The sequence below is a fragment of the Calliphora vicina genome, chromosome 3 (assembly GCF_958450345.1).
Source record: "Calliphora vicina chromosome 3, idCalVici1.1, whole genome shotgun sequence".
Taxonomy (NCBI): Eukaryota; Metazoa; Arthropoda; class Insecta; order Diptera; family Calliphoridae; genus Calliphora; species Calliphora vicina.
The window spans coordinates 7,929,177-7,943,237 of NC_088782.1; the positions used below are offsets into that span (position 1 = coordinate 7,929,177).

Genomic DNA, 14,061 nt, shown 5'->3' on the forward strand with positions numbered 1-14,061 from the left:
GTGCATGAATGTGTGTGTGTGTGCAAATTTTGTTTAGTCACACAGATACTTAAACACAAACGTAAAAGGCTAGTTGGCTGGTTATTTCGCTGGATGGCTGGCTGGTTGCTTGACTGATTGACATGCAAACTTTTAAAAGCAAGAACCTGTTACGGATGTGCATACACATTCACACACACATGTACATATACATATGTATGTATATGTATAGTAAGTAGTATGTAGTGGGTTCAAAAGCAGTAGGGGCCGGACTTATTTGAAGGCGTTGAATTAAAGAAGAAACTAACAACAACAACAATGCACAGCCTGTCATTTTAAGCGTTATTCTTTCTGCAAGCCTACTCACTGCCTTACAAGTGTATTTGTGTGTGTGTAGGGACACCTACGCATGTTATGTCGTACAAGAATGTATGTAACAGTAGTACGAGTATTTCTAAGGAAAAAAAAATATCGAGAAAAAAAAGTTTAACAAAATATGTAAAAACAACGACAAAAAGCAATAGCTTTTATGGCTAAAAAGAAAATTCTGCCTCGTTATTGTTGTTTTGTTTGTTTAGTTTTTCTAACTCAACTGTTGAAAAACTTAAGAGAGCACAAGAAACTTTGTAACGAAACAGGTCTTCGTGTTTTCGTTAATGTTCTCAAGATAAGAGTATCTTGCTTTAAACCAAACATTTGTTTTGTTTTTCAACATTTCTCTCGCCTTAACTTGTGCGGCGAATTCATCTCAATACAAGTAGTAGTTTTCATTCCATTTTGTATCTCTGTTTGTTCTTGTTTAGTTTAAATCACACACAGATACTCACACACATACAGATTTACCAAAAGAGGCCAATATCCATACAAGAGAGGCCGAGATAGAGTGTGCGAGAGCAGGCAATATATGAGAGCAAATAAAAATTAAAAATTATTAATTTCGGTATTAATGCATTTGCGATGATTGTTACTACAAATGTGTGCGTGTACTAGACTGCTGCCAAAAAATGGGTTTTGCGAATATTGACCCTTAGAGTAAAGTTCAGTTTTCCGACCACTATATGCCCCAGCAAACTTGAGGAAGTAATGTAATAAAATATTGTCTATGTTTTGGATAATTTTCTAATACAAGACTTTTTAAACATTCATGAAATTCATAAATCTTTAGATATACATTTTTATCTAACTAGAATATCGTTTACACTGTCTCAAGTATGACCGAAATAGCTAATGTTTTTGACGGATTTTTGAAACACATCAGGGTATTATTAAAAATTTCTAGACCTCAATCGGATAGCATACACTAGCTGAAATCAAAGATAAGTTTATATTAAATTGTGGGTTATTTTTAAATTTGAAAAAGTCCTCCAACTCGAAGGAGTGGCGCAGGAGTGAAACAAAGTTGGCGCAGGAGTGAAACAAAGTTGTAAATTTCGCAAATATTAGCCGATTTTAAAAGAAAAATGTGATTTTAAATACATTAATACCCCGGTTTACGTCACTAATTGGGCCTGGAGAAACACGACGCAGATCGAAGCACTATTTTCCTTACATTTGTATTGATTTTCATTTAATTGGCTCGCAAATCGAAGGATTAACGACGTAACTTCGAAGCCATGCGATGCAAATTGAAACAAAATCGACGCAATTTCGTAATCACATAAATTTTAAAAAGTGGATAATATGGCTACAATTGACAAGAAAGAATATGTGATGGATGTCTTCAACAATGTGAAAATATCCTCAGTATTTGATGCTATAAGTGGCTAAAGGCTTAATCAATGAATAACAAACTATATGGGGAACATCCTCGAGGGCAGGGCCATAAATGAAACTTTAGTTTCGGACAGTACATGGAAGTTTGCCACTCTTCTGGAACCTTTTTTTAAATTGTGAAAAAGCACAAAGTTACACGCAGAGAAAAAATATAGTTGGGCATGGTTACTGTAACCATTTCAATATTGTTACAAGTTTTTTAACAATATTATAGTCACAGTAACTATTTACATGATTGTGGTAACCATAATATGGTTAATTTACGATTTACATGATTGTATCAACCATATATATGGTTACAGTAAACAAATATATGTTTGTGACAACCATTCATATGATGAAGAACTTATCATATTATGGTGCTCTCGGCTTAAGGCTTATCATAATCTGAGAACAACATATTATGATAAAATTATTCATCATAAATATGGTTGCAACAAACATATATTTGTTTACTGTAACCATATATATGGTTGATACAATCATGTGAATCGTAAATTAACAATATTATGGTTACCATAATCATGTAAATGGTTACTGTGACTATAATATATTTAAAAAACGTGTAACACTATTTAAATGGTTACAGTAACCATGCCCAATTATATTTTTTCTCTGCGTGTAGTTGCATATACTGATGAGAACGTGATCCTTACAAACATGATATTTCTTTACACTATAAATGAACTCATGGAATCAGATTTGGACATACGTATAAGTATTATAGGCCAACGAAAATGGTCAAGGTTTCAATCAAGCGAAAACCGAAAATTCGGTTTCCAATCCTCCTCCTAGATGGTATTACTCAGGAATATTGAAATCAGATTTATTCTACACTTGATAACAGCACATACTTACTTGTAGAGCACTTATGTCGAGGAGACCAAAACACAGCTATCCATTCTATATAATGTGCAGATATTCTCTTTCTATCATTGGGGCGATGAGATCCACTCCTTAAGCCATTTTAGAGATGCATTACATACTTTTCCTTAATATTTTCATTAGAAGACTTAAAGAGTCAGGCGAACTGTAGCATTGACAAGCCAATCTGGGAAAGAATTAAGATTTACACGAAGGATATGCCCGACCTGAATAAACGGGTATGCAAACTATGTTCTTCGGGATTGTGCAATTTCAATACACACTGGTGGTTCAAAGATGGAAACAGACACTAGTTCGGGTATTTTCTCTGATGATCTTAAGCTTAGCGTATATTTTATTTGCACCGTTTTCCAACCCGAAATTTTCTCCGATAATGTTGACCTGCGGTTATCTCTCAAACTCTCAGGATTGGATATATATCAGTACGCCAAGAGTTGTTTGTACTAAGAAGAGGCAGAATCGGTAAAATACCTTCTGTGTGAAAGCATTATAAAAAAAGCAGCTTAAGATAGTTCCAAAAGTTTCGCTAATGGCTGCAATTAGATTTTTTGGGAGTTCCTGATTTCCGCCTAAAAACTCAATTCGCAACTTCAAGACCAGGTTGGCTTAATAATAAATGATTAACCTAATTGTCGGCACAATAATACTGGAACAAGTTCGAAATAAATTCACAATTTTATTTTTATGCTGCAGCCTAATGTACACACACAGGCAATTGATTTGTGTTTAACTGCAATGCAATGCTAAATGCACACATCAGATAATTATTATAAAATAAATTCGTAAGATAATTAAGAATAATATAAGTTGTATTAAAACTATTTATACAAAATCTCAAAAAACAAAACGTAATTATATTTAGTAATAATTAAATTAATTAACTAAATATGTAATTAAGTATCCATATTCAACTTTTAAAAATGAATATGTAGTTGCTGGCATTTTGTCTAAAAGTCATGTATACTAATATTGCCAACTAACTATTTGAGTAGACAGCCAGAAAATATTCTTATTAATTATTAAAAACAAAAAATCTCATTCTCTTAATTAACATCATTGCCTACCCCACTTTAGCTTTTAATGTACCCCGCCAAGCTCTTCCCTACCACAACCCTTTCGTCATTTCACCTATTTTTTGCGTTCCTAATGCAGCAGTTGTTGTGTGCAGTTGGGCCCATACAAATCGCAATAAAATAGTGCAACAATAACTATGAATGTGCTCTCATAATTTCTATGATTTTTGTCTAACTCGCCTCGCTCTACACACTCTCACTCTTTCATTCATATACATATATTGTAGAATACATTCATACCTACATACATACGTTAGAGATACCTTGCTGGCGTCTTTGTATTGACGTCGACGTCAAGCTGTACGTGAACGTTAACGTTGATGGGTCACGAGTGAAAATGAAATTATTATATGACTTTGGCAAAAGACTCAGAGTTGAAACACAACAAAAAGAGAACAGCCGAACTTATTAAGCACTAAGGCACACAGCAAATCTCACCGATTACTTTTGCGAATGATGGCTATAAAAATGCAGGGAGAAATTGACATGATGTGCGGCGGCGACTGGTTGGTACTGGGGCAAGAAAAGAGCGCCGTTTTTGCCGTTTTGTATTATGACTTGCATGCCTGCTTGTCAGCGATGTTCACAGCTACCACTTGTTTAACGAAATTGAGCAAATAGAAAATACATCTATTGTACATTAAAGCAGCAGCATGAGATATTGCAACGACTTCAGCAGCGGCACGGGCAGCAGCAGCAGTAGCTGCAAGAGCAGCAATACATCTCATCGTCACCGTGATGTGCTGTGCTGGTGCCGGCTACAGTGGATAATAATATGTGTGCGAAAAATTCCTTAACATGGAAAACAAACGCGCCGCAAACTTTACGTTTGGTTATTATGACTTCGAAACAAAAGATATCTGTTGGTTGGTTGGCTGACACACTGGATGGTTGGTTGGTTGTTTGTTCGTTTGCTACGTTAGCTGGTGAGCGCGTAAAAATGCTCTTTGTATTGACAGTTCACATGGCTGAGGATGTTGAAGTAGTAGTAGTTGTAGTAGTGATACATTTGATGGTGTTGGTGTTGCATTAGTTCAGTTGCTTGCAATTTTTCTTGGGCCTACGACGTCTACGAGTAAGTATTTTGAGAAATGCATAATCGTTGCATGACTTTAGCTGCGCGTATGTGTGCGTACATGTGTGTGTTGTTGCCACATACATACACGCAGCGTTGCAAATACATACAAGTGTTTGTAGGTAGGTTCATGTGGTTCTTCTTTGCGCCAACTTATGTATTTTTGTTTTGTTTCTCGGCGTTGTGCACCAAAACATCTCACTAGGAACGTTGGGTGAGGAGCAGCAGCACCAACACCATCACCACCACCATCACTACCAGTACCAGTACGCGAAGTTCAATACTTTCGCCATTCAGGCATTACTTTGTATTTGGCTGTGCAGTGCAGTGTAGTGCCATGGCAAGTTGTTGTACGTAAGGAAGTAGTTTTTCTAATTCTTGTTGGTTGATTTTAGATTTAGACGCCTATTGCAACGTCGTAAACGACGCATTCGCGTCAAATTCAAAATCACATTCACAGTCACAATCACAATCACAACGACATCTGCATCTACGACATCATCACCATCTACAAGAGTAACAACAACGACAACAACAACAATATTTACCCAAAAATCAGAAAACGTTTGCTGTTGCCGCCTCGAAAAAGTTATTGTTTGTGGAATTTTCATACTTACACATGGTCTTGGTGCCTCCGTTTAAAAAGTGGTGAGAGTGTTCATGTGTGTGTTTGTGCAAAAAAATAGAAAAAAAAAACCAAAAAAGAATCCAACAATTCAAGAGCAGTAAAAGTAGCAGAAGAATTTCGAGTAGTTTGCGTGTGTGTTTGTGTAGTTGCAACACAGAAGACTAAATCGAAAACTAAACTAAAACTGCTTAGCAAAGTGCGCCTTCTCGATGTCGGTCTCGTCGTCGTCGTTTGAGTCATCACCATCATATTGCATGGTGCTTTTATTTGTTGTTGTTGTTTCTGTTGTTTTTGTTTTCGTTTTCTTTTCTGTTTGTTGTATGTGCTTCAGTTTTCCCCATACAATACATACAACAATTTTAAGTTTGTTTTGAGTTTTCCGTATTAAAATGTGCGAAACAATTTCAGTCTAAATCAGACGGTCGTGCTGAGAAGACTTTTACGTTAACAGACAATTTATACGAAACATTCGAGATTCGAGATTCTTGTTTTCCCAGAATCATTTTTCCATTTGGCTTGTTGGTTGTTGTCGTATGTTTTCGCAATGTTCTTGCCACACTTTTAACTGTTTTATATGGCTGGTATTGTTGCTATTTTTGTCATTGTAGTTGTAGTAAAAGATTTTAATTATTAGTGAGCGTGTGTGAGTGTTTGAGTGTGTGTGTGTGTGTGAGTATATGTGTTATTCACAGTGAAATAATAGTCGTTGAAAGGGAGATTAGTATCGCTACTCGACGACTACTACTGCGACACATCTACAACTACAACTACCAATACTAACACAGCTAGTACTCGTGCTCACTCATACACCTACAAATAAATATCGATTCGTTGATCTACGTACCAGCCACATGCCATCAATACACCAACAACAGCAACAAGAACAACAAAAAACCAACAATAGCGAAATGAATTTAAAAAATAAACAATGTTGCAACTTGTAAAAGATTAGCAGCAGCTCTAACGGCAGAATTCTATAAAATAAAGAGCGCAAATTTGCGTGTTCATTAACATCGTTTCGCTAATTTTTGTTTTTTTTGGGACAAATTCGCGCGTGTTACAAAAAACAGACAATTCTCTACTTCCGGTTACAAAGTAATGAGCACAACCACGATGCCAGTGTGCGTATGAACTGAGTTACTTAAAAAAAAGAAAAAAAATACGTAAACGTTTATGATGAAGTTCGCGATAAATCCCGACTGGGGATGAGTTAAAGAAAAATACCGAAATTATTGCTACATTATAATTACAATAGTCAATAACTGTGTTAATACATAATAATGGATACAAATAGCCCTCCACCACGTGCTGTCAGCAGTCAAGGGCAAGCAGGTACTGCCGGAGTTAGGGAGGTAGATTCGCCGTTTCGGGATTCTCAGGAGACGAAGCAAAGCTCATCAAGACCTCCTTCAAGACCCTCTTCGGTTCTGCCCCATATATTGGCTTCTTTTGTTAATAGTCCTACAGCATCGAGCAGTAAAAAGGCCAGTCCTGACAGAAGAGAAGAATCCTTAGGGTGTAAACGCAGTCCAACCTTAAAATCACCCTTAGCACACTCTGATAGATGTCCCTCAACTCCTATCTGTGGCGTGCCACCTTTCTCACCTCAATCGGATCGTTCGTCTTGCGGCTCGACATCCGCAACTGCGCCCCAACAGTTTTGTCTACGTTGGAACAACTACCAAAGTAACCTTACCAGTGTCTTTGATCAGCTGCTGCAGAATGAATCTTTTGTGGATGTCACTTTGGCCTGTGATGGACGTTCCATTAAAGCTCATAAAATGGTGCTGTCGGCCTGTTCTCCCTACTTCCAGACGCTCTTCTCCACCACACCCTGTCAACATCCCATAGTCATAATGCGTGACGTCAACTGGTTCGAGCTTAAATCCATAGTCGATTTTATGTACAAGGGAGAGATAAATGTAAGTCAAGAGCAAATTGGCCCCTTGCTACGAATAGCCGAAATGTTAAAAGTCCGAGGCTTAGCCGATGTCAGCAATATCGCTGGTACCACCCATCTTAGTACACAGCAAGATCAGTCTAACGAAAAGGATTTGTACTCCTCACAAACCATAATGGAGTCACCGAAAAGACATGAATTACTCACATCCCCCTCAACGAAAAGACCTCCGAGCCAATCGCACGATTCTGATAACGAACGATCCGAACACGACAGAGACATTTGCTCGTTGACAGAAACGGAGCGAAAAAGTCGTTTGGAGCAATCTGATTGGGACATAACGGGTTCAGTAAAAACCTCTGAGAGTAGTAGTTTAGAATTGCGCTTATCGCCCTTGCAGCACCAACAACATTTACTGGGAAGAAATGTTCGAAAACGTAGATGGCCGTCCGCTGATGCAATATTTAATCCGCCCGAAAGTCCACTAAGTAGTTTAATTGCCGCCGAGAGAGCCGAACAGGAAAGAGAACGAGAAAGAACGCGAGAACGTGAAAAGTCGCGAGAAGTAACACTTTTCACACCACCAATTCCCGTTACAACTTGTTCTTCCGGCGCCACCTCAAGTCTCAATAGTGGCATGAGTACAACCGTACTGGATTCCAGAGTACTTATGGATATAACATCGCCATCACCAACGCCCACACCAAATCTACTACCACCTGCAAGGACTCCGTCGGGAATGTTGACGCCATCACCTCATTTACAGATCTCACATCATCATTCTCATCAGCCACTTCAGTCTCATCGCTCATCACCTGCCTCGTCTGTTACTTCAACGCACCCGTCCAGCATTTTAAGTAGACCTTTAACACCTTCCCCAGCCAATGTGGGTCATGCTGGTACCGGCAGCAGCCGACTGGAGGGCAGTCAAATGTCTGGAGACTCCCATCGATTTCCTCTAGGTCCCGCTCAAGCTGCAGCTATGGCGGCGGCAGCTTCACAAATGGATTTAGGTAATACAAATACCATGGGTATGAGACCACATTCCTCCTCAGGTCCTCCTATGGTCTCAGTGCCGGGTCATCATACAACATCGCTGGTGGAAGATCTAGAAATAAAACCAGGAATAGCGGAAATGATACGAGAAGAAGAAAGGGTGAGTTTTATTTTCTTATTTTTACCTTACATCTATTTAATGTCTTATTTAACTTATTCAATTGTATTATCTACAATGTTAAGCCGATTTATTGCTACAATTTGTTTTGCTACTCCATTCGTAAGTTGTACGTAAGTAAGACTATGATTGCGATCAACGTCTTTGTTTGACACACACTCTTCAACTAAACACACACAATTATTTGTTAAACACACTGCGCAAAGGTTTTTGTACAAATGTCATGTTGTTGTGTCATTGTTGAGTCATGCAACAGCAACTCTTATACACAGACCTGTTGTTATTCTCTCTAGTTAGGAAAGAGTGTGAGGGCTTGCGGCTATGCAGTTTTTTTGTTTTCTGGTCGGCGCTAATATTGATGTTGCACTTGTGCATTTTAAACACTTTGACGCATGTGTACTACATAGTATGGCAGGGCTCATTTGTATGGAGTTAAAGAAATGTTGTTGCACTTGTACATTTTAAGTAATTTAACGCATGTGAACTAGGAAGGCTTTATTATAGTTTAACTTATGAGTTTAACTTCAAAGATACTATTAAAAACTTGTATTTTTGCATTAGCCGTTGGTAAAATTACCTTAGTTCGTTGAGTTGAATTTTAAAAGTATGATCTACGTTAATCTTTGTTACAAAACCATATAATTTTGTTGAATTTTGACAAAACAACTTAAGTGGAATTTTCAAAATTTTCAGGAGAGCGTAAAAACTGTTGAATTGATTAATAATTATTATATTATTTAATTATTTTTACTTTTAATTGTTTGAAGAAAATTAAATCAATAGGTGTAGCAAAGTCCACAATATGTGGCATTAAAAAAATACAAAGTGGAATTCTATGCCACAATAAAAGTGCTTTAAAAAAAAAAAAAACTTTGCGAAAAGCGGAATGTCCCAGCGTTGAAAAAATACTCCATAATTGACTTTTGAAGCAGCGATGTAAAAATTTGCCTGTCAGTGGAGAAATGCTTAAGGCAAAATCAAAAGAAAACACACGAGCAGTTACACGATCAGGAGGTTTCAATGCAAGAGCAGGCTGGCTTCAAGGGTATAAAGCAGCAACTCAAGCTGTTCAAATTTTTTAATAATCCATTGACTGGGCTGATAACAATACTAAAGATTATGAAAATATCTTAGTTTTATAAATTTGATTTAGCAGTACAAAAAGCCAAAAGTACATGTACAAAACAAGCAACCATTAATGATTTATTTGTTCCTTTATAAAAATATAATAAAATTTACATTTTTAACATAAAATCTTATGAATTTTTAATAATTTTTACAGTCTCGATAAAGTGAATTTATTGGATAAAGTGAACAGGCCTTGCATTAATTAGTTCATCTATCCCGACTCAACTGTACTATTATTTAGGTACATTAGAGTGCTCCAAAAAAATTAAATTGCGAATTTTTACCAAACACACCCCCCTTTAGAATTATTCTATGTATTGTAGAATGTATTAGAAATGATAGGATAACGTCAACTGGTGAAGTTTGGTGGAACATTTAGTTTTAGAAAAAAATTTCTATTAATTGTCGTTCCAATGCGATATAAAAGACAATAATTGGTTAAGGAATGTTAAAGTTATTCAAAATTCCCCAGACCATTAACATATCTCAGGCCACTTGCTCAAAAAATGTTGGAAAAAAATTAACATATTTTGAGAAATATTAAAAATAAAATCTAAATTTTACTTAAATTTAACTGTAATTTTCATTAAAATAATTAAATCTACACATTTCTGTAAAATAATGCAGACAGTTATCGAGTTTCACAGATTTATTTGACTTCGATGCGTCCCGAAATCGCGTTTGCAATCTAAAAAAATAGAGTATGTCACCTTAATTAACATATATTTTGCCATATTTTAATATTATTTGTAGCATTCATTATTATTTTATATAACTATTTCTAAATTATATCTAAAATATCAACCAATAAGAGAAAAAATTAATATAATTATTTTATCAATTTCGTATATAACAATTAGTGATGAATAATAGTGTCTCAATAACGAGAAAAACTTAAAAAAAACAAGTAAGAAAGTATGGTCGGTCAAGCCCGACCATATAATACCCTACACCAAGAAAATGAGTAAAAATATTTTTCTTTTAAAATATCAATAATTATGGACCGTAATTATGGATCGTAACAAAATTTGGTGACATGAATTTTGTATATATAAAACTTATATGGAGCGGAATTTGTGTAGATACATATATAAATTAAACATTTATGACCGGTAAAGCCCAATTTCGAGAGTACATTTGTATGGGGGCTAGGTGAAATAATGGACCGATTTCATCCAGTTTCAATAGGCTTGGTCCTTGGGCCGAAAAACTGACATGTACCAAATTTTATCGAAATATCTTCAAAATTGCGACCTGTACTCTGCGCACAAGGTTTACATGGACAGCCAGCCAGACGGACGGACGGACATCGTTTAATCAGAAAGTGATTCTAACTCGATCGGTATACTTTAAGGTGGGTGTTAGACCAATATTTTTGGGCGTTACACACATCTGCACAAACGCATAATACCCTCCCCACTATGTTGGTGTAGGGTATAATTACAGTTAAACTGAAGGATATTTCCATTTTGATAGAAAATATGAGTTAAAATCTATATAAGTAAACATTCAAAATAATACAATCATTTTAAGGAACATTTTATGGTATTAATTTATACTTTTGCCATATTTATCTTTACAGTATGGTCTATTATTTAAATAATAGTGTACCCAATTTTCCATCGGACATACGCCAGCTTGACAAATTTATGTACCTACGATTAATACAAGGCTTAGTTTATGAAAATCGGACAAATAATTACAAAGATAAGCTTAAATAAAAATATATCTGATGTGTTTTGATTATTCTTAAAAATAATTTTACTTAATATTTATTACCTCGAGATCCCCTCATGGTCCTACTAAATGTATTGTTAACCATATAATGGCTTATAATAGAGGAAAATCTTAAAAAAAATTTAAGATATCTTTATGAGATATCCTTTCTTCAAGGAAATTTTTGATTAATATTCTGCATTCAAAAGAAAGAGATTTATAGGAAAATATATTGAAACTAGGTTACATAAGCATCACCAATATTGTAGAAATAGGATAAGTGTTTAAAAAGTTATACATTTCAATAATTTTACATCATTTTTATATTGGGTATATTCAATCGATTAACCGTTAATCGGTTAACCGATTAAAAAAGTTGACGGTTAACTGTTCGAATAATTTAAAATTGTCAATTTTCAAATAACAAATAAACCGATTAATTTGTGTCGATTAACCGAAATTCCTTTTTTATGCATTTTAACATATTTTTTGTATTTATTTTTCCATTTCAATTCAAATACAAATTTCAAATTAAAATTATATGTATATTTTTCGAACATCCAAGAAAAATGTTTTGTGAGAAAAAACTGAGATATTGGATATTCTTTATCATGCTTTCAATTATCCAACATCTATAATCAGCGAGAGAGTCTTTTCCAAGCCAAGTTTATTTAAATCTAAAGAAAAAAATTAAATTATATTCTTTTTTTAAAAGATTATTTCAGAAGATCTCACTAAAATCCTACGTTCTGTTTGTTTTATATGTTTTTGTACACAAAATTCGTGGTTGTATTTTCAATTTAAAATTAAAATAGACATTATTCGGTTAATCGAATAATTTTAAATTAACCGATTATTAACCGAATAAATCTAAACACCGATTAATTATTTGCTCGGTTAACCGATTAAACCAGAAACCCGATTAATTGAATACCCTAGTATATGACTTTTGTTTTTTGTTTTGAATAACTTATCAGGCCTGTCACTCATTTTGTTCGGAATGGTTTCAATTCCGTGGTTTTATTCCGATCGATTTTGATTCTTCAGATTCCGTGTAATTTGTTAATTCCAAAAATATTTAATAATCTTGTATTTCTGTGTTTTTTATACTAAAACAAAAGTGAAGTTTTTGCAACAGAAATTGATTCAACATTTTACAAAAACGAATAATTACAATGAAATAACAATTCCATTTTGAAAACTGAAAGTTTTACTTTTTACAAAATACGGAATTAATTCCACTTTCGATTGGAATGGAATTTTTGTGACAAGCCTGTAAATATCTGTCATTTATTCTCACTTAGTTATTGAATATTATAGTGTAAACAATAAAGTTTTTTTTGCCTCGAAAATGTCGAATTTTGTACCCACGAATCGTCATATGAAGGAAGTTTAGCTTTACTTCTTTAATTTAAAAAAAAGTGCCACCGATTGCTCACCGAAGCTTATGGTTAATGTGTTTCATCGGTTTCAACGTGCGAGAGATGGTTTGTGCGGTTCAGAAGTGGTGATTTTTTGGCCAGCCAAAAAAAAATTTGAAGACCAAGAATTAGAGGCATCACTTCATAAAGATTGCTGTAAAACTCAACAAGAGCTTGCAAAATCATTGGAAGCTACCCAAGCAGCAATTTCAAAATGTTTGCGAGCAGCAGGATTCATTCAAAAGCAGGGAAACTGGGTACTTTACGAATTGAAGCCAAGAGACCTTGAACGACGATTTTGTTTCAAATGATGTTTGTACGCTATAAAAGAAAATAATTTTTGCACCGAATCATTACTTGCGGTGAAAAATGGATCCAATGCAATAACCCGAAGCGTAAGAAATCGTATGTGTAGCCCGGTCAACTAGCCAAATCGATAACAAAGCCAAATATCTTATGTCGCTAAGTAATGCCCTGTATTTGGTGAAAGCAAAAGGATGCTATCTATTATGAGCTGCCGAAATCTGACCAGACCATCACACAGAACCTATACCGAATGCAATTGATTCGGTTAAAGTGAGCATTGGCCAAAAACATTCAGAATATGCTGCCAGATATGAAACCGTAATATTCCAAGATGACAACGCTCGGCCACATGTGGCAATACCTGTTAAAAAGTATTTAGAATGAAGTGGTCGTAGTCCATCCGACTACTATTTGTTTCGATTGATGCAGAACGCTCTCTCTGTCATACGCTTCACTTTAGAACAGAGTATCCGATATTCATTTATGACATAAATCACACGACCTAATTTCAAGGTGATCGGTCCATAATTGGTCATAGCTCCCATATAAGGCCCACTTCCGAAAATCGCTCAAAAATATAAATTATTGAAATTTTAAAAGAAAAATGTTTTTGCTCTTTTACTTAGTGTAGGGTATTATATGGTCGGGCTTGACCGACCATACTTTCTTACTTGTTTGACTTTATATTTGTTTAAAAAGATTAAGATAGATTACGATGCCAAATTAAGATACTAAATTCAAAATATAATACAAGTATTTAGTAAAAGATGTTTTGCAAAAATATTGCACTTCCTAACTCTAGAGGAGAACACTAAAATGTTCAGTGTTCATACCAAGTATCTTCGAAAACAAATTGGAACTAATTGGGTTTAATTCACATATAATTCAACGAAAATTATATTTTTTATTTTCCGAAATTCGTTCCATTTTGAACATTAATCAAAATGTTTGTTAACAATTTTTTAATGTTAGTTAATGTACATTCCAAATGGTCTCAAAATTG

General features: G+C 35.0%; 1 protein-coding gene across 1 annotated transcript in view; it reads left to right on the top strand.

Annotated features, from left to right (window-relative positions):
• Positions 1–6,631: 6,631 nt before the first annotated feature.
• Positions 6,632–14,061, top strand: part of bab1 (bric a brac 1) — a 201,168-nt gene continuing 193,738 nt past the window's right edge. The window contains exon 1 of the mRNA XM_065504014.1: positions 6,632–8,469. Coding sequence (XP_065360086.1) covers positions 6,694–8,469 — 1,776 coding nt within the window. The 5' untranslated portion in view covers positions 6,632–6,693. The remainder of the gene's footprint in view (positions 8,470–14,061) is intronic.